We start from the raw sequence: 22,365 nt of genomic DNA, 5'->3' as shown, positions 1-22,365 counted from the left end.
TACTGGCATTCATTACCAGAATCAGAAATAATTCTGACTGAAGGGGCCTCCAGAAGTCAACCAGAGCCTGATCTAACCCCACACAAAACGGACATCATCAAACAGAATGCTCTGGATCAGTCACATTCTGACTGTTCTCCAAAGTTGAGACACTACTATTGCTGTGGAGAACTTACTCCACTTTTTCACTCCATACACTGCATTTGCCTTCTGATACCTAATCAGGATTTCTTTACTGCAACTTGTGTTTGCTCTCTCTTGTTTTATCACTGAACACCACCTCTACAAAGAGTCTGGCTCTTGATACCCTCTTATGAGGCAAATGAAAACAGCAGTAACATTACTCCCATAGCCTTCTGTTTCTAAGGCTGAACAAATCCAGTTTGCTCAGCTTCTCCTTGAGCAAGAATGCTCCAGAACACTAATCATCTTAGTGACCATTTAACATGTCAGTGTCTCTCCTCTATGAGAGCCAAAACTGGACACACTATGTTAAAGATGGACTTAAAAGTGTTGAATCTATTTTCCTGACCCACTGGCTATATACCCTTGCTAATACAGCACAGTACATGGCTGGTTTCTTATTAGCAAGGACATCCTGCTGGCTCACATTGTACTATTTCTTTCTTCAGACCTTCAGGTATTTTTTCTGCAGAGCTATTTTCTAGTCAGCGGATGCCTAAACTGTGTTATAGCAGGAGGTTATTTTGACAAAGGTGTAGTACTTTCCATTTATGATTGTAAATTTTCAAGAGGTTTGTAAGGCCCTTTTCTCTAGCCTACTGTGTTCTCCCTGAACAGCAACCTTAATCTTCAGAGGAGTCAACCACTCAGCCTCATTTGCATCACCTGCAAATGTGTGAATGTTTTCACCTCCATCCCAATCGGAGACATCATTAATCCAGATGTTGAACATGTTCAGCACCAGACTGCCCAACTTCCAGTGTACTTTGCACTGCTGACCATAACCAACTCTGTGTCACTGACTGGCAATGCAGCTCTGGAATGCTTCCTCAAAAAAACAAGAGCAGAACAAAAAACATAGTTCTGTACTTAGTGGTCCAGCAGGAAACTAATTACTGACATGTCCTCTGCTGAAGGATAGCAGCAGGAAGCCCTAAACGAGCTACCCTCCTCTCCAGGTCTGTATCAGGACACCACTGCATTCAGCAGCCCACATCAATTCCACAAGTGAAGCTCAAACCTCTACTGGCAGCTTTGCTAATGCCTTACTGGGGCTTTAAACAGGTTACAAACTGGGACACAAGTATTACTGCCACCTTCATAGTGCATTCTTGTAGGTATGTATGAGAAGTGCTATTAAAAGAATACTTACTATTAATATAACTGCTGTTAAAAAGGAAATGCTAACTCCTGACTGCAGTGTAAATTTGATTTTAACAAAAGAGCTCTGTACTTTTTTACATTACAAACTTCTATCGTAAATGGCAAGAAAAGAATTATTTTTCAACACTAAAAAAAGTTGCAGGAAATTAATCTATTTCCCATGGTAACTATGCCACAGTGCACACAAAAACTGTGACACTTGTTTTAATGTCAGAATGTGACATTTCAGAAAAAATACTGAGTGAGTATAATACAGTTGAATCAAATGAAACATTTTCTGCCAGAGCATCATTTGTGGCACCAGCAGAAGCTGTACAGACAGTAAAAAATGGATTATACGGAGTCTTTAACAACAGAAGTAGTTAAGTTTATTTTAAACTTTAACATTTTGTAGATTATGACTGACATTTATACGTATTTGTGCTTCTCAGCCAAAAAAAACCCAGGACCTAAAAGCCATCCTGGTTAAGATCCAGACTATCTACAGATACAGGACTTTTTGAATTTTAGAGGAAGGTGAAAATAAAGAAAACATCAGACACATTATTACAGTGTTACTTGCCGCACTTTTTAACACGCTTGAAAATACTGGAGGTTTTCTTAATGTTCATGACATGGCACTTCAGAAGGGATCAAGAAAAAATTAAAATATAAGTATCAGTGAAGCAGTTTCTATTTAGTGACTGTTAAATTACTGGGAAAAAATCCCTCACCCAACCAAGCCCAGACATAATCATGCTGCTTACAGGCAGCTTCTACTGAATGGTGAAATGCTTGAATTCTACCTGCCTGGGGATATTATAAGGATACCCTTGGAGTTGCACAGTGGTATAATTTACATTACATTTTGGAAAGGATCTGATTGTTTACTTTTGTTCAGTTTCCAAAGAAACACTCTAAATTTATCTGCGATAAAAACCAAAACACTTTATGCAAGTTAATATGACAAGCATATTACATACCACCAGATCTGTGTAATATTATAAAATTTTCCACATGCAGTGCTTCAGGGCATTGTAGTAATGAAAATAATATTTATCAAAGTGTAAGTAATTATTTTAATTATACTAAATCAAAATACTAAAGGAAGAACGTATTTAATTTTATCAGTGTGAAGTTAAGAACAAGGCTTTCCACACAAAGTTATTATTCATTGGTTGTAGGTCAAGGTGGAAGAACCAGCACGTTAAGGTTGTTTTTTAAATGTATTAGAAGTTCAAACAATTCTGTACAGCTTGCTCAGATATTCTTGGCAGAGGTATTAAGGTTTGTATTTTCCACCCCATTTATTACCGGAGGCAGTATTTATTTTTAACAGGTAAGAAAATTCATTCAGTTACTTGCTGCAAATATTCAGTTACAAAGTTTCAGGATTGTCATTATCCATATCAGGAAGTCCAAGTTAAAGGCAGAAGCAAGTAACGTGTTTTGCAGGTCTGGAAAATGTTGTACAAATCGCACCAAATTACTTTATCTTGGAACAAATCTACCAACATGTATGTTCAGTATATTCAGCTGAAGCCAGGCAGGTAAATTCTTGATATTCCATTACTACTAGGCATGCTCCATAAATTAAGGCTTGTAACTAGGTTTACATAAAGCATGGGGGTTTCAATAACTGCTGCTCTTGAAGACTTCAAACCATTGTTTATTCTCAGTAGGGACAAACACTGTTCCTCTTCATCCTCAGGCCAGCTGAGCTGAGAGCTGAAGCAGGACTAAAAATAAGTAAAAAGTCCCCAGGAACAAGCTGTCCAGCCAGAGTGCAATAAAGCAGGACAAAGATACAGGTACTTTCAATTTGAATCCACCATACTGCACATGCATAAACCATAAACTTACATTCAGTTATGCCTCACACTTCACTGGGCAAGTTTTTCACCTTGCTGAAGTACTTAAAAGTTTTGATGCCCCTTGTTCTAAACCACACCTATGTGTTTTGTGCAACGAGTAAAATGCAGATGTAGCACCGTGTATGAAATAAAAAAATTAAACCCTGTATTTGCATGTGTGAAGCATGGCAAATAACTATTTAATGTTACTGTGCCGTACATAATTAGGCAAATGCCTAGCTGGCTGTCTTAAAACAGATGTATACTTTTGAAAAGTTCTTCTCTATCTTGTAATTTCAATGACAGTATGTAATCATAACCTTCTGCTGTCATTTGAGGGAAAAACCTCACAAGTGACTGAGATTTATATTATTATACAATAGCCAAATACAAGGTGCTATGAGAGCTATCAATCTTGATGATCACAAACCTCAAATACAGACAATATTTAGTCTGAAGAAAGAACGTGTTTACCAGCTGAGTGCCATGGATTAGTGAGCTCTTAGAATTCAACTAAGAGTATATGCAGCCGCTTCACAGTGGAGTTGCAGTTAAGCAAGGCGCGTACTGAACCCAAATGAGAGAGATCTGTAATAGGCAAACTCTGCTCTGGTCTGTGACATTTGTTGGTAACACATGCTCAAGTTCTCATGGTGACTCTGAAATGCAAGTGTAATATCCACTCCCTTCTCACCCTCTGCCCCTATTAATAATCTATTTCCTTAAGAAATACCTGCTATGTTTAGCAGCTCAGTAAAGTTGTGTATGTTTACTTTTTACCTTTTTTCCCTTAGAATGGACTTGAGGGAGGGAAGGATGGCATTTAATAACACATGCTGCAAAACAGAGCTTTCCCAGGACATGTTACAAAACAAGAGACTGAAAGACCTGCTCAAGGTTACAGAATGACTCCATTGCTCACTCTGAATTAAAAACTGGTACCCTTCTGACTCCTCTTGCATTTTCACTAATAAAATAATACCACTACTGAACACTTGCAGAGTTCCTTTCATCACAGGATGTCAAAGGCTTTTATAAATATTAATTAAGTATTGCAACAACACTAAGAAGTATGTAAAACTTAATTCTACACATGAGTAAACCCAAGCAAAGAATAAATAAGTATGTTCAAAGCCATAGGACAAGTCAGCAGTATGGAGGGAAACGGCTCTTGCCATTAAGGAACACTCCATTAGAAACAAGGACAATTAATACTCCGAATGTGAAGGGCCCTTGATCACCAGTACATTACTATAAAACCTGGTCATGTGCAATCCCACAAGGACCACACTAAATTTCAGGCAGTGTTTTCATCAAGATACTAACTCTGTCCTCCAAACATAGAAAACAGTTCTCATGAGATTTTGAAAAAAATTCTGTTTCTTTTTTGGCAACTTTCCTTAGTGAAGACAAGTATGAGTGTGGTATTCTTTGGTACTTTTACAAAATTAACCAGTAATATCAAGCTCAGACATAATTCAAACATGAATTCAGACCTCACAAGTGCAAGTAAGCTACTTCTCAACATTCAATTATGCACTCCAGTAATTAAGGAAGCAGAATACTAGGGTTTTTAAGAACTCTATATCCATTCTCTAAAGAAATAACCACAAGTCCAAAAGTACTGTTTTTACAAACTATAATGGAGTCATCACTTAATTGAGTACTCAGTGATCTTACAACTTCAGATAACATGTCCACATCTGACCTGCAACAAACAGTCATTTTCTCTTTCCAATGACTGTAACCACCCCAAGAAACCAATCTGCAACACTGACTTTTACTGTGAAAACTAATAAAACATACTAAAACATACTCAAGTTAATTGCATCTATGTCCTGCCACATTTGCAGACTTTAATGACAGAAGTGAGATTAATTTTTTTATTTCTTAAAATTGTTAACCCGCTGAAAAATCCCCAAGATGACCAGCTCTGAACTGTAAAAATTCACTTTAAATTCAGTTTAATTCTCATTACTCATTTTTTCCCCTCAAAAAAAAAAAAGAAAAAAAAAAGAATCTGACATTAATGTCTGCAAAAAGTACTTTTGCTTTGAAGAAAGACTACTGCTTTTATGTAAACCAAAACAAATTGCACTAAAAACATCTGCAGATTCACTTTGCAGTGAACTCTGTATTAGAAAAGGAGACTGTTGTTGCAATGTTAAAAGAAATTAAATGAAAAATTGTGTAATTCAGATTTCACCCCAGCAGCCGTTGAGGTTTCTCACAGGTTATTTTTTTTTTAAAAAAAATATTCTTAATAGTTCAACAACAAGTTTTACTTTGCACCAAAAAAACAAGATTCAGTAATGGCTGACAAAGAGTTAGGTGGCTGAACGAAAAACAGGTTTGTGTTTAAGGAACAAAGTATGTTTTTCATCTGTCTACTGATGAATGCCTGAACATGACGTTTTGGATTTTTTCACCCTTTCAAAAGGACATAATCCGGCAGTAGAAACTTAAGTCTCTGCGCAATAAAGGTGTTTATCATCCTTATAACTTGAGATAAAGTTCCCCTTAGCACAAAATCAGAGAGCAATTCAGTATTATATTTGGTAAACAGCTTTCATCACATGGAGTAATTTTTCCTAGTCCTCACAGCTCCTTAACAGAGTTTATGTTATCATTCATGCATTATGCCTTCAACAGAGGACTGATGAGATTTAACAGCTTGGCTTTAATAAATGTTGTTCCACCCCCACTAATTCTTCAGAAATCAACAGCCCAAAGTTGCTGAGTTTTCCTGAGTTAAATTTATCACCCAAACCTCAACAAAAAAGTCTTGAAGAGTCTCATCAACTCATTGCCACTCAGAAGTAGGATCAAGTTCAAGATCAAATACTGTTAAGATGTATCCAAGCATCTGGAAACCAAGAAGGAGGAACCTCTAAGTCTGCAGCTACAGCAGCTTTACTGACAGTGGTAGTATCATGTGCCCTACAGACACAGCCATTAAACGCATAGCTCCCCACGTCTGGAAAAGCACAGATGTGATCTTAGCCAGTACACAACGGGAGTTTCTTTACCTTCACAAAGCTGCTGATCCATAGCTTTTATCTAGTAATGGATATCCTGTGTAAAACATCTAATTGTATTGCAGCATATTCTCACACTTTTATGAGTCACTCTATAAGTCATGGAGGACTGCATGTATACAAAGAAAGGAGTTACAACTATACTGTTACAAACCATGGCTGTAGTAAGGTCATCAAGATTCCACAGTAGATTAAATAACATCAGGATTCCCTGTGCCAGTAGCAAAGAGATACAGAATTTACTGTATCAATAAATCACTCTATTTTATAAAGCTACTATTCGGTTTTCGTTGTCTATAGGTAACCAGAGGTGATAAAAAATTAAAATCTAGTGAAACAGTAATGCTAAATTGCAAGCCAGGTGTTTCAGAGAAAAAAAAAAAAAAGCTTAAATACGTTTACCACTCTAGGTGAGTAATTAAAATACTGTCCTGTCATATATCAACTCTGGTATGCATTTCAAGGTTTCTTTACAATATGAAAACAGATATAAACTTCCTCCTTCCCCACTTTTGTATGAAGATTTAAACACTGATAAAGGTTATCGTGATAGATTAAATCACATAAACCATGTCCTTCAAATGGCTTTTACAATCAGATGCACTGCACCATTCATAGGACAGAGCAGTATTTGTAAGGTGCACACAGGACACCAAAGTGAGTCATTTTGGTAACAGACCATGCCCTCTTCTTGCTCTGGAGCTTGCACCTGCTGTTAAAAGGCTGACAGGCAGGGATCATATCTCATTAGATCCTCAATGAGGATGACAGACTGCACACCCTGCTCAAGAAACTAGGTAAATCACAAGGGAATTAAAGCCTTCTCCTTGCTGCACTGCTTACAGACTTTCTGAAGGCCAAAGCATGAGACATACACCTAAAATGTAAGTGAAGGAATGAAAGACATGGGTCTTACCAAGAAATTTGATACACTCCTAATCACCAAAGAAAAGTGAACTTTATTCTGGTGAGTCAGCTCAAAATAAAGAGATATGCTAGGCTTTATATCTAGTTCTAAAGTGTCAAGATCTCAGGGGCACTGGAAAATAACTGTTTGATGCTTAGGTTATGTGGCAAGCACTGAGAGTCTTTGCAGAGCCTGATGTCAAAGCATTTCATCCTCAGATGATGCTTCTCACCCTTCTTTCTTACTGCAACCAGCTGGCCCATCCTCTTCATTAGACATTTTTCATTAAAAAATGAAATCAATAAATTATCCAAACATCACAACTCAATACTTCATGCCATGACTCGTGCCTAATTAAGATGTAATCTGAAATTATTCATTGGCATGCAGAATTAAAACTAGGGAGTTGTAAAGAAACTGTATGCAGGAAACAGGAAAAATGAAAACACAGAAAAAGTGCAAGATGTAACTTGTTCTGAACTGTAAGAAACTAAAAATCCTTCCTTGTGAGGTTACTTAAGCAGCCAAAAAATTCAAAGCCTTTCCAACTCATCTTCTCATATAATCACTTGAGTTTTGAGGACAAACATGTGATCATTCTGATCTGGATTCTAAGAAAATTACTACCTGAGATCTCAGAATAGCATAAAGAATCAAATACCCTCACCAAGGCATGCAACATCTAAAACACCACTTGCACTCTCAATACTTATAACCTTATTTTTGTCTACCCTCAACTGCAATTTCATCATCCATATGGAATGTTGGTCACTGTTCCCAGTTAATGGCATCATATCAAAACTCTCTAGAATTTACTGGTTTGCTATTTGCACAGGATATTGTAAAAAACAGTGGAAGATACACAGACCACCAAAACACGTGTAAGTGGCATTACTATACACTCCCATAAATGTCAAAGTCTTAAAATTGCTGCTGTGCTTTTGAAGAACATCGCATTAGACACTACTTTGCACTATTCTTTCCCCATGATAAACAAATTCTTTAACAATAATTCTAAAGGCCAACATTTCTAAGCATATTGTATCATACATCTACATGTTATGATATGACTGAGTATGTATCAAGGAAAATTCCTTCTATTTTAGCAACCTCCTAGGAAAACTTTCACAGTGTAATTCAGAAAGCAAATAAATATCAGTGTCCACACTTTAGCAAAGAAAAAAAATCCCACCTCTTTTTCTCATGTATACAAGCACACTTTATGTGCACATAATGTACAGAAATGTAGAAATGCCTCACTCTTTGAAGGTTTTTAAATTGTAATTTCTCCTCATGTTCCTGGCAAGCTATGTTTGGAAAGATAAGACAACTGTCAGTACTCTATAGGAAGCATTATGAAGAAGAATATTACAAGTTCACTCAAGAGCTTTGTAAGGTCACAGAAAACTGCAGCTACCTGATGATAAATACCTTTTTAAAAAAAGACCACTCCAAAGATAAATCAGGTTAACACCACAGTTAACACTAGAAACACCACTGCTTATTCAGATGTTTTTTCTAAAAGTAAGAATTAAAGCAGGAAGTTATTGGACTCCATGGAACAAAACCATCCCAAGTAGTAGACACTGCATCACAATGAAGTCCTGTCACCCTAAACTGCACATCTTCCTGACTTAGATAGGAAAACAAAGGTCTGTGCTCAACACTTTAGTGTCACCTTACCCCATTACCTGTGCAGATGGCCTGAGACACCCATACAGAGTAACTTAGAAAACCACAGAAATGCCTCTTCTTCATTTCAAAAAGACTGTAAAAGGGTGGAAAACAGCATTCTACAGGCCACATAATTGTACCTGTTTAGCAGTTTATTTTAAATTAACTAGCCACAACAGTTATGAGGCAGAAACAAAAGAAGAAGTTATAAAAAACAGTCCATTAATAGGCAGAGATGATTGCTACCTCTCACGGTTACTAATCTGGTATGCTATTTTTGATTTATCCGTTTTTTAGAGTCCTGATACTGTGTGGCATGCTGATACTCTCTAGCAGCTTTTTTTTTTTTAAAAAAAAAGTTAATGTTATTTCTTGCCTTCTGGAAAGAGAGCATAGATTAAACCACCTAGTCTAGACATGCAACACTTACTAATTGCTAAATAAACAATCTTTTCCTTATTTCTTAAGCAAAGACATTATAAAAGTTTAAGTGCAAAGTGTTCACTGTATCCTCAGGCATTTGTCTAAACTAAGCGTAGTCTCCCACCAGGGAAAGAATTTCTTTCAACTGTGCTGTTATTCCTATGGAATTGGTGCCTGCCCAATCTCAGCAGTCAGTCATCTGAGAGCTTTTCCTATTTGCATTGAGAGCAGTAGACAAGATTTCTGAAATCTTGATTGAGGGTTCTCATTCCTTGTTTCTTTCCAGGAATTATAATTTACAGCTTTAGTGATGAATTTTACTTGCTGCTTATGTCATTCACAGATACAGTACCAGATCAATTTCTAACTTCAATCCCATGTACATATCCTCCTGCTTCTGAATATAGTAGTTTAAGAGAACTTAAGAAATTTTTTAAAATAGTAAATAATCAATGAAGACTGAATATACATATTACTTACAAAAATCTAGTGACCATTCATACCCAGGAAGATGGAAACATTTTAAAACTAACTACATGTTACTATCCAAGAAGAAATTTCTCTTTTAAACCAAGTCAGCTCTAGAATATCTGTATTCCAGAAAGCTTGCATCCCCTTCACAACATGGAAATTCCCATCAAAAAGTTGCTTCAATATACAAAAATTCGAAGATGATAGGAACTTGCAGGCCACAATACAACATGGCTATCGATAGCCCTCCAGGCATGGCCACTCTCTCTCTCTCTCTCTATTACAGATGAGGGAAATTCTAAAGCAAGACATAATCCAGAAAAAAATCCAGAATGAGGAAACCACTGAACTGCCACCGCAGAGATTACAAAAGAGCATGACCTCAATGCTACACAGAAAATAAAAATGTTAAGTTACAAGAGAAAAAGTGAGGTAAAAATCAGTGATATAAATGAAATGTTAGCATTTAACCTATTTCTAAAGTACCAAGATTAAACTGATTTGTCTTGATAAATTCTCCATCCAAATAGTGTTCGCTACTTTTAGGTTATTTTTTGCCTTCTTGCATTAAGCAAGACTATTTTTAATCAAAACCACACATTTCTCATGTTCAGTGATGTTATAAGACACAAAGAAATGCATAAAATTCACAAACTATAATCTTCAGAGAAAGAGTAACAGACATTCTTTACTTCTGAGTGGTTAGGAGTATGCACCCTTTTTCAGCATCAGTCCTAACAGAAAGAGCTAAATCAGAGAAGCACTCAGCACATAGATCCACTAAAGTTTGGCACTTTTCCAGTGATAAATACAATTCTGACCTCTGCTGACAGAAGATCTGAAGACTCCTATCTTTAATTAACAACTACCTCTTCCTATCTTACCAATGATAAATGTCATGAGTGTGGAACACAGCCGTTTCCTTTTTTTAGACACTAGGCAAAAACAGTGTATGATATGACATGAATGCAAGATATTCACCATTCCACAAAACACTGCACTTCTAATCTATTCAGTTAAACCTTCTCTCGATCCTCTTTAAGAAAGGTAGCTCTGCATAAAGACAGGTCAACTCTTTGCTGCTATATAAAGTTGAAGGTTAAAATACATAAGCTGATGTGGGAGACTATTTCCTGCTGAAAGAAAAGCCCTTTAAACACTAGAACCTCAAATCTAATTTGTCAGCTTACTGATGCTTCCATGCCATACTGCCAGTGCAAAGCATCTGTCTTTCTATGAAGCTGCAGTTTTGGAAAAATGGTTAATGCTACCTAGCAGAAAAGTTAGCATGATCTTATAGTAGAAGCAATACAGAATTCAGTCACACATGTAAGTGTTTAAAAATCCAAATTTTAGGTGAAAGACCAGACCTTCGGCTTTAATCAAATCTATCTGCTAAGCTGGAGGTGCCAACTGGACTTACGGTTACCAGTAAATGTGACCTACACTTGATTGACCTAAATGGGGAAGTGCATCAAGTAAGAGTCACCAACTTTTTTTTATGCTCTTTCTAAAGAGTATAAAAGAAAAAAACCAAGCATTTTGCTTCACTGGAAACATCACTGTTTGTTAAACCAGCCATTTATAAGTTTGCTCTTGACTAACACCTTGTTTTAACAAAAGAGTGGGGTAAACTTTAGACACTGAAGCTATGCTACCAACTTAAATTAGGGGGCAGCACAGCTCATAATGAAACAAGCTCAGCTGGGTCTCCCACTCACCACTGCAAGAATCCAGCCCATAACACTGTTACTGGTGGTGACTGGGTAGCAACTCCAAACTCAGCAACTCATCACTAGAAGGTTACAGTATTTCTGCAAGACCTGCTGGGAAGAACTATACAGTTTAATTACAATATATTACCAGTTGTAATAGGTGAATAAATCAAGAACTACCACAACAATATCCATCTCGTAAGTGGTCCAGGCTTATGCAACAAACCTGACAAACCCAGTTTAAATGTCTTCCAAAGCCACAGCCAAAGGCAATTGGGACTTGTAAACACCCGAAGAGCTGAAACTGAAAGGGAAACTCAAAGGATTTTCCATGGGGCTTGGTTTGGAGCAGGCAGTTGTGTGGTGCTTGGTTTCTGGGGTTAAACCATGACAGTGTATAAAAAAGGAGAGTGAGTAAAAAAGCAGACCACTGTAATGGTCAAATAAATCATTTTGATTTTCATTAACTACCAATGAAATTTTTGATGCATCCTCAAACTGCACACCACTCAGAGACAATTCTTTCCAAAGAATGAGGCACAGTAACAGTGCACACACCAGAAGACATCAGTGCTTCAGCTCCTCACGAATGAGATATTTTACTGATAAGCTTTTGATACTTGGACTTCTTTTTAAAACTATTTAGCATTTTTGTTACTTTCAACACACAAAATGAAAATTACTTCCTGGTAAGCGAACAAAACCACCTCAGTGTTTTGTTTGGTTCTGTTTTTTGTTTTTGTTTTTTTTTTTGTTTATATTCTCTGGCTAAGTTCCACGTACATACTTTAGGAAAATAACCTTACTATACATTTGCATAAAGCCTCAGTTAGCAAGACACAGCACATAGATTACGGAACCCCAGGGAAAAAAAGAAAAATTACTTTGCTGCTAGAACTTGGTATTAACAACATTTTGCCTGGAAAAGAAGTCCCTTTTATTGTGAAATGGACTTTAAAATCCCTGTCAAGATTTTTAAACAGCACAGAAAAATAATTCATAATGGTGATGTTAATTCTATAATAATATTTCAGATCATAACTTTCTTCCTAAAGGGAATTCCTGCAATAACCAGAGCTGTCCACATACTCAGTAGAAGCTGCTCCACACTTTTACCTCAGGAAGGAGCAAAATACGAGGCATCAAACTTACAGCAGGTTCTCACTTCTTCCATACTGCACTGAAGAATAACAGTTTAAAGCCTCATTAAAAACTCTACAAATGTTAAATATAGCATGTGAATTTCAGTTTAATAAACAGTCAACTTCAGGCAGACTGTCTCTGAACTAGGTTTTCACTTCTATTTTAAAACATCAAAGAAAATCAAATTTCAGGGCATTTCTTCATGTCATTAGTATTTATCAAGGTAGCATGCAGAGCAGTAGCTTTTAAGCCTGAATTTCTCTACACTCAGAAAAAGCCCTTAGTCTGACCTCAAGGCACTGCACTAGGATTTGTCACAATTCGTGACCCAGCTACATTAATCACACTCCTTGGCAAGTGGAAACCCACAAATGCTGAACCAACTTTTAACATTGAAGTTCTAGCACTTGAAATTTTGAGAAAGGTGAATTACACAACTCTATCTTTTTACCCTATGATTTTGGTAAAATCAGCTTTGTTCCCATAAATCCATGAGGGGAAAAAAAAAAGCATCATTCTATTCACAATTCAGTACAGCTGTGTATGACTAGCTTCAGTCCTAGGCCACAAGCCAGGAACTTCTGAGTTCAAGTCTGGCTCTGCCTTTGACTTTCTGTGTGGCCTTCAGAGAGCCCCTGAACTTCTCTGCTTCTCCTCTTACATCCATACACTTACCTTACAGAAAGGCACTTGCTTTGTTTGTGGAGGCTTTTCCCAAACACAAAACTCGAACTGACTTTAAGAGCCATTTTATTTTTATTGTGTATTGAACACCTAGGGCCTGCCAAGAAATCTCTGTCAGTTGATACCTGGTGGTTTTTAACTGTAGTAACTGCCAACACGCACTTATTACATACACGCATACACACACCCATATCAGACACACACAAATAAAAAAAATGAAGTAAGTGGAAAAATAGACCATTATTTCAAAGTTTCTTAACAAACATGATGAAAAAAGGAAATTGAGTTACATGCTATAATTACAGTGAAAAGCAGTCTGCAACCTTGTTCCTATTAATGCACTGAGGCAGTGGTGAAGCCTGTTTTTAACAGCTTAATAGAGCAAGCAATGCTCAAGCTAAAATGATCACAGCAACTAATATTTAGAATAGTACTTAAACAATAGAAAAATGGCCTAAGAATGCAAAGGCAAAGAAGCATTTAAGCTTAACCAAGTTATCTAACACTATCTGGAGCACCATTTAAAAGTTAAGTTTTTCTTAAGCAAAAGATCAAGGGAAGTTACATAAACTTAAGCTGACCTCATACTTGCAAGTCCATAGTAGCAGAGTTTCACTTCACATTACCTGGATTGAAGCAGAACGTAAGCAACCTCAGCTTTTTCCGAGCACAGAACACCCAAATACAGCTCATCGTCTTTAAAACAGCCACTTTTAAATCCACATCTGAGAGACAATCTTGTCCCCAAAACTTTGTAAAGACAGGCTGACTTTCCAACCAACTTGTTTGGTTTTTAATGGCCCAACTATGTCAAGCCAGCTTAAAGAACTCCACCTGTGGCTTTAGGATACTTTAAGCTGCCAAGGTAAATTCTAGCCTCTCAAAGTTTAGCTTTTGTCTGCTTTTGCCTTTTTCATCTTGTTATACCTAAAATCTGGTAAAAACACTTCCTACAGTTTTTCTGTGTCAGGATATATATTTTATTTATAGTAACTGGCAAATGTAGAGCAAAACTATCTCCTAATTAACAACACAGCAGAGTTAATTTGATGCAGAATAATGTGCTATTTTGTGATAAAAACAGTTACTCAAGGACTTAATCAGAAGTCATCATTCCAGAATAGCTACCATGCAAGATGAGGTGGTAAAATGTAAATTCAGATAGCTTTTGCACAAGAAGACTAAACTGGTTCAAACAGCTGAAAAAATATCTGCTTGTAAGGCTTAGGATTCTCCCATCTGAGGTCACTAAACCATCCTACTATAATTGAGAGGCTTTCAAAACGTATTTGCCAATTAAGGAAAATTAGGAGAAATACCTTATTGAAGAAGTACATGTAACGAAACATACTAGGAACATTTCATTTCCACCCAGAGGAGATTTTGTTTATAGTTTCTCACACCACCATCGCATGAAGCGGTCACAAACGCTACACAAGGCCAGCATGCTGGTTAGCAAAAGTGTTCCTGCTAAGGTGATCTAGATCTGCTCTGAGGAGAATTACAGGACACAGACAAAGACAAAATCAAACAAAATAACCTTAATGCCTTGTACTCTTTCTCAGCATTGTTTGGTCTGGTTGAGATGTATCAAGCAGATAATGTGAACATTATTTGCAAAGGAACAGAAAACTTGACTCTGTAACACAAGGCTATTTAGTTTAAAATTCCCATTAATATTGCTGCAACTAACTTCTGCAGCACCAGCTGGAACATTCTTTTATACTAGGCTAAAAAAAAAGCTTTTGGGGTTTTACTTCAGGTTAACCAAGCATTTTTAGAGGCAATTTGAACCCAACCCACATTTAGATTCCAACCAGTGCACATGAACATGTAATGGCATCCACAAAGGGAAACAGAGCTAGATATAAAATGACATATATATAACCTCAACAGGACATCCTCTATTTCCATGTGCTATATTTTTAACCAGTTTTAAGTGTATTATTTTGTATTTTTCCAATATTTATCATAGGAGATCCCTTAAATAAAACAGTGAGATAATAACACTAATAGTACCCATGTAAAACCTAACAAAATAGTAAAGGTTTATTTATATAATCTTGACTAGGATATAGAAAAATTAGTTTTTTTAAATCCACAGCGGAATGAAACAATATACTATTTTCTGTATCACAGGACAACTGTTTTTCAGTGCACATAGGAAAAAAAGCTAGGAAAAAAACACGTGCTAAGTTTTGGCGCCTTCTGCCCTCTCTTCCCCTGCATATAGAAGGAAGCCATTTTCACTTTTATTGTCCTCAAACTCTCTCCAAGTAGAGGCAGAACAGCCTGGAAAAAATCCAGCAAGAGCTACCAGATTAGAATTTCCAAGCATTATAATACCAAAATTCACTTGCATGTTGTGATCAAATCATCCTCCCTATGAATTGTTCAGGAAAAGGCTGAGCACAAACATACTGTATATATCACTGGCAAAGTGATGTATCAGAATATATCAGTTTCGCTATAGTTGACAAAGTTCTCAGCAGTAGCGAACCTCTTGCCAAAGAAAGCTGTTTTGTAGTCAAGTATATCTAGAGTACCAATACAGAATTAGAACCACATGTTTTAAATCAGACCCTGAATCTGACATGATTGCTTAAGCAAAATTATATACAATTAAAAATATAAATGCTAATACAGAAGCTGCAACAAGAGCATGAACGCTGCTAAATTAGCACGTTAATATTAAGTTGCTATGTCTTCTACTACCTAAATTTCAAACTAGGGGCGAAAAAAGTGGAAGAAAATACTGAAGACTTATTTTCAGGAAGGTTTAAGTGATACAGGATACTGTATCCTGGCAAACTGGATAGCTCAGGCACAGCCAAGTTCACAAACATACAACGACCCACAATGACAACACATTCGTGTATATTTGCCACAGAGCACATGTAAAATGGGACAATTAAACTCAACTCTAATTAATGGTTAAGTGGCATTAACAGATTATATATTTAACCTTTCCTATTTTCATAGAGGTCAACTAGCTCAAAAAACTCAGAATCTACAATAGATTTTTTAAAAAAACCCAATTCTAGCAGTGTCACTGCAGCTTAAGTTTTGCCATCTTCCTATGTACAAGGAGGCTGTGCCCAACAGCCACTGAGATTACAAGTGGACAGCAGATTTATGATTATGGTATCTAGCAAATGCTGTGCTTAAAAAGGAGGGAAAAAACCCACTGAGAAAACCAGAAGTAATTTTCTCATTGTTTTATTTTTTAAAGAAATACTTCTCTGATTCAGAAATTAAGGCTACGTTCTGCTTTAGTTCAAATCGGTTCAGCTATACTCAGAGCTGTACTTCAGTAAGCCTTAACTCTACATCTGCTAAGCACACTGGGAAAAGATGAACGTGCTTTCCTTGTAATTTTAGCATGCACAGTGGGGTTTCTCGTACTTTTAAGGAACTAAAAAAGAATGGTCACCTTGATTTAAAAAAAAATCATGCCTTTCTGCTTTTTAGTTGCTGAAGTAACTATGCTATTCAAAGCACATCCAACTATGATGGAGCTCTATGTCAAAATGATGCTCTTATGACACAAATTAGACAACTAGTTATTTGTTTGCAGAAAATGTATCAAATAAACACAAAAAAGCTGAAGTGCTTTTTTTGCTAGACTACCTCCCTGTAATATTTCTTTCTGCTTTTATTTGAGCTACCTCAAAACTTGTTGATCTCCTCCACTGTTAAAATGTGGCCTCACACATCGAACTGTAAGAGAAGAACTCCCCTGCTGGCATGAAATCAAACACAGTTGCACCTTGATGCCTTGTTTCAGTTTTATTGTAATAAATTCCAAGGTCACATTTCACTTCTAAAAGTCTCAATTTAACACACATTTTTATTAATATAAACATTTTTTATACTTTTTAAGCATTTTTCTGCCTATCACTGTCAAGGTACTTTTAGATTATTTTCTCTGCATAACATATACAAACATCCATTTAATTGAGTTCAGACACAAATTGCAGAAATGTAAGGAGCAGCAGTCAACTTTCATTCTTACTAACTGTGGTTTTTAACAAAACTGCCCTCACTAGTTTATCTCCAGCTATATTAGCACACATTTTTCCATGGCGTTTAACCTGTTTTGGTTCGTTTTGCCTTTGCCTCCTGTTTTATTAATCTATCTTCTCTTAGGTATCTGAAAAAACTCCAAGGGTTGTATCATATGTTATATTTTCCCACATGACTGAACAGACTAATTTAAAGCAGTCCTTAAAGTACAATATTTTGAATGAGTAGTCTTTCAATTTACCCATACTATAACACCCAAATATCACATCATCCAGTTCTTAAAACAAAACTTTTCAGAAATTATTAAAAAAATATACAATTGTAATAGCAGGAGGGCATTTCATCCCTAAACCATAATGCCAGCAAACTGTATGCAGACAGAAAAACAGCCTTTAAAATGACAATATCCATTAACCTTAGGAACTCCCTGTAGAAGTGTGCTGATTGCACAAAAAAAATTAAAAATTAAAAAGTCAGGGTTTGCATATATTCATGCTGCTCCCAGAATATATGATCTGTTTTAGCATGAAAAAAAACCCCAAACCCACCAAAACAAAACCCCAACCAAACAAAAAACACAAACCCCCCTGGTTGTGTTCTTCAGTAGGAAGCTTATGTGTAAAGGAGAACTTAAGCATTGACAAGCACTAAATGTACAGCTCTTGAGTTGGAAGTCACCACAAATACAGAAAGGCACTGTTCCTCTGGTGTTCTGAAGAACAATTATGGCACCAGCACAACAACAAAATAGAAATATTCTTAATTTACGGTATTTATCTTCATGATAACTGCACATTTGCCTTCAATGCTGAAATGACCAAAAACTGCTATCTTGACACCCAACTTTAAGCATGACTTAAAACATAACTTGTTTGACCAATATTTGAAACATACCACTTGTAATCATCCCATGTAAGACTGCTAATGCTAGCAATTACATTAGCAACTGAAGACTTAGGAAGAAATACTTCTTTGTAGTAATCTAACCTGAATTTTACATCTGTTTAACAAATTAATTCTGGAACAATAATGTTAGCCCAATATTTAAAGTTTAGCTACTTGAAATCTAAACTGACAACACTAGAACCCTGACACACCTGATTCCCTTGACAGGACATGAAATACAGGTCCTTGGAGCTAAACATCCTATGTATCTTATTTTCTTGGCTCAGTTCTTTAGCTGTTTGAACAGGAAACCAATACTTAAGAAGGTGAAACAGCTCTTAGGAAGGCAGTAGATGGTTTCTTAATCAATTAAAGCAAAAAAAAACCCTGAAACTTTTCAGTTATGAACTACTACCACCTGAAGAGAGTAATAAGGGTGCAGCTTCCAAGAAATATTGTTCAAAATATTTCTTGGAAAAATAAATTCAAAATAAACTGTAAACTTCTCACCTTCCACCCTGGTCCAAAAGGAATGTAGATCCATAATGACAAGAATTAAAGAAATCTGCTTCAAGATGAAAGTGTCTAAAGGGGTACTAGGAAAGTTGTGGAGAAACATTCTCTTCCAGATATATTCTTTTTTTATAGATTTTTTTCCTCATAGCTTTAGGTACTTTCTCCTCTACTAAGCTGCCTATTAATAAGTAAGAAACAAAAATCTTAAAAAGGTTAAGTTTAGCTGAAATCAGCTGGCAGAGACTGTGTGATTTTACAAAGTTTCATTTTCTTCCTTCTCAGCAGGAGAGAAAGAAGCTAAAAGAAAAGCAACTGAAACTAAGCATACTGATCTTTCAGTCACTTGTTTCCCCTGAATTTTTTCCCATTAGAATTGCAGACTCCTGTATATTGAAGCTCAGTGGTAATAAGGCTTTTCTTGTCAATTATTTCTCAGGAATCTCTTAGATGTAGAGCAAAAATCTCCAGGGGTTCTGCTGACTACAGACTTCACTGTAGCTTTCAACCTACTAAAACAGTCTGCTTTGGAAAGGGACTGATTCCTGTAGATACCAATAACAATTGACATGCAAATGCAAACAGAAAGAATTAATAAAGCTTCTGAACTCAGCATCTTCACTGCAAACTGAATGAAGCAAAAAAATCTTCCCCTACCCCTATGCCTCTGTAAGCTTCAAACTGATCTAGAAATTGCAGCTCAATTCAGTTCTCTCAAAACTGTTTTGTTCCTGCTGTAGTGCAGGAATGCACCGAATACAGTGTTGAGAACTGCTCAGATTCACACTTAAAATCCTATGGTTGCACAGACTGCACAGTCCTCAACACACCCTGCAGTAAGATCTGAGAGGTCAAAAGCATATTTATAAGAGGAATTATTTTAATTGGTCTTTCCTATTCACAGTTACAGTGTCACAAAGCTGCTTAAATATTTGACAGAGTCCTTATTGGAATGATTTCTATTATTCTCAATAACTGCCTTTTGTCTGACCCACAACAGCTCCTGTAGCTAGGAGCAGTAGCAGTTATTGGGAACCACCCTGTATTCCATCACCTTAACCATCAAGCTATATGTACAAACAGCTACACATTCTGGAAGTGTGTAACGTAGGCAGTAAGGCATGAAGGCAAAAAAATACACAGAAAAGGCGAGTACTGTTCTGAAGAGCAGATTCTGGGAAAACTGCATCCTACAATACTACCAGCTCAGGACACAGTTTGGGTTTTCTTTACTTCCTCAGTTCAGCCATCCCGTTCTAGAGCAATTATCACTTAAACTACAGTAACTGATGTTTCTGTCCAGTAAGCACCAAATCTGAGCACACTCCTACTTTAGACTGCATTTGAAAACCATTCTAATGTCTAATTATTGTCTGTCAGTCAACAGGTAGATTCAACATATTCTGGCTACATCCAGATCTCCACTGAGCCCAAGAAGATTTTGAATAACAAAAGCCATCAGGGTACATTATGTCAAATACACAACGTTTTTATAGCATTTCCTCAAATAACTACCAGTAACATGAGGGTGGAACCTATAAGTTCATTAACTCTATGCAAGAGGCATGTGTTACTTCATGTACTAACTGGGTTATCCATTACTATTAAACGCTTAATGACCAAAATTACCAGCAAAATAGACTACGTAAAATTTGAACAGAGTTCTCTTTTATTGGCTTCCTCTAATTTAAAATTTTAAAAAAATCAAACCTTCAAAACCACCATATCTTAATTTCCACGAGAAACTTAACATGCTGCAGAATTGTTTTGAATATTTGCTAGCTTGTGCAGAAGAAAAAAAGTCACAATATGCACAAGCCTATAACGACCACAGCCAGATACATTTTCAATAAGCTTACTGAAAGCTGTATCTTTCATTTGTGTTTAACTGTATGCACATAAGGCCACAAAGAAATAGAAAATATGAGCCATCTTGTATGTTTACAAAGTTGACCTGCTAACCACAATCACTGCACTAATACACTGCAATGTGGAGCACATTCACACGATTATTTCCAGAATTATCTGCTGCTTCATGTTCAGCTACAAAAAAAATCAGAATGCAATGCCTGTGAGGAAGGGGTGAAGAATAATGTATACCACCACAGAAATTTTTTTTCATTTAACCTCACAGAAAGGAGCATTACATCACACTCTTACAATGCAGGAGGAGGGGCCTGTTCTCAGAAAGCAAGCTCCAGCTATTTCTCTTTAATTTTCTGCTCGGTTCTGGAGGGAGTTGCAAAAATAACTCGGATTTAAATTTTTAGCAACACAGAAGGCTGGGGGGGGGAGAGAAAAAAAAAAAAAAAAAAGCGAGAAAGAGCAGCCCTTCGCCTACATTTACTAAGGTGCAGCTGAACGCTTGCTTTCCGTAGAACACAAAACCGCGGCAGTGGCCGGCACCCCGCACATTCCTGAATACCTGGCGCACGCCGGACGGGCCGCCAGCCGCGGCCGAGCCCGCGCGGGAGCCCCGCGGCGGCGGCGGCAGCGCCGGGCCCGGCCGGAGCCCCGGCCCCCGCAGCGCTCCCCGGGGCTCGGCGGGCAGGCTCCGTCCCTGCTCCCGCGGAAGGCACGGCCCCAGCCGGCCCCGCTCCGACCCAGAAGCAGAAAGAATGCGAGCCCGGTTTTAGACACGCAAATTTTTGCAGCAGATTTATGAGCTCAGGGTGCTGTGGGGAAGAAATCGCTCTTTAAAAAGCCTCTATTTAAATAAAACAAGATTTTCAGCACTATCTTGTACTTCACCAGCTCGGAAAATACAAACGATCTTCTGTAATTTACCTAGGTGTTTTAAATTACAAATATCTTCCAAATCCACAGCACACTTGTACGGAGAGCTCCTTCTAAAAAAACCCCAAAATCCACTAAAAGTGCCGAACACGTACAAGCAGACAACATCTGAAGCAAGTCTTTGTGCTAGAAAAGACACCTCTGCAAAACCACGGATGGAAACGGTCAGCTCAGGCTCTTAAAGAAATTAACTGATAGGTAAAAACAATACAACATAAACGTTTACCACTAACCTCATAAAGTGCAGCAGTGCTTAAATCCAGCGAGTTGAGGCATACAAGGTAGAAATGGAAATGAAAAAAAAAAAAATCCAAAAATGGTTTTGTGTTTTTGCTTTTTCGTTTAGGTTTTTTTTTTTCCTTTTTTGTTGAATTTTTTTTTTTTGCTCTCTCTTTTTTTTTAAATTTTTTTTTTATTTCAAGCGTTCAGAACCCAGCAGACGCTCCGTCGGCCATTTTGGCTGCGCTCCCTCGCTCTCTCCTCTCGCTCCCTCCCTCTCGCTCCCTCTTGCTCTCTCTAAAGGAAGCTGCTTTTTTGTGACCTTCAAATACGGGCGGCTCACGTGACCTCGCGCGCGCTGTCACTCACCGCCCGGGCCCGCCCCGCCGCCCGCCTTAAAGGGACAGCGCCCTGCCCGCACCGGGACGGCCTCTCCCGCCGAGCCCCGCGCCTCGCCGGCATCCTGCTCCCCCGTCCTCGTCGGGCAGACGCGAGGCAACAGGGACGGTACAGTGGAGCAGCCCTGAGAGTACGGAGGGCGGCCCTCCTCTCTTTAAAACCGGCTAAAAAGCCAGCAGCCAATTATGCTAATTCCACATCAGGGCTGCAGAGCCGACAAGCGGCGAATGGTGAATGTTAAGTCCCTCCAACCACACGCGCTGTGCTGCGGTGCACCGGGAACACCGACCCCG

The 22,365-nt window shown here is 37.6% G+C and overlaps 1 protein-coding gene across 48 annotated transcripts in view; it reads right to left on the bottom strand.

Moving 5' to 3' along the window:
* The window catches only part of TNRC6B (trinucleotide repeat containing adaptor 6B), a 126,438-nt gene that overhangs the window by 52,632 nt on the left and 51,441 nt on the right, over window positions 1-22,365 (bottom strand). For 5 of the 48 annotated variants that reach the window (XM_086885624.1, XM_086885630.1, XM_086885638.1 and 2 more), the window contains exon 1: window positions 21,688-22,024. The exons of 24 other annotated variants lie outside the window; for them this stretch is intronic. In XM_086885624.1, the coding sequence (XP_086741750.1) occupies window positions 21,688-21,692 (5 nt within the window). In that variant the 5' untranslated portion in view covers window positions 21,693-22,024. Of the gene's footprint in view, window positions 1-13,225; window positions 13,402-21,687; window positions 22,025-22,365 lie in introns of those variants that run through there. 19 more of the 48 variants (XM_086885623.1, XM_023934979.2, XM_086885637.1 and 16 more) reach the window with 7 other exon arrangements.

Source organism: Cyanistes caeruleus, chromosome 4, assembly GCF_971803275.1.
Source record: "Cyanistes caeruleus chromosome 4, bCyaCae1.hap1.1, whole genome shotgun sequence".
NCBI lineage: Eukaryota > Metazoa > Chordata > Aves > Passeriformes > Paridae > Cyanistes > Cyanistes caeruleus.
Note: the sequence above shows the minus strand (reverse complement) of the source record. Positions and strands in the feature narration are given on the sequence as shown.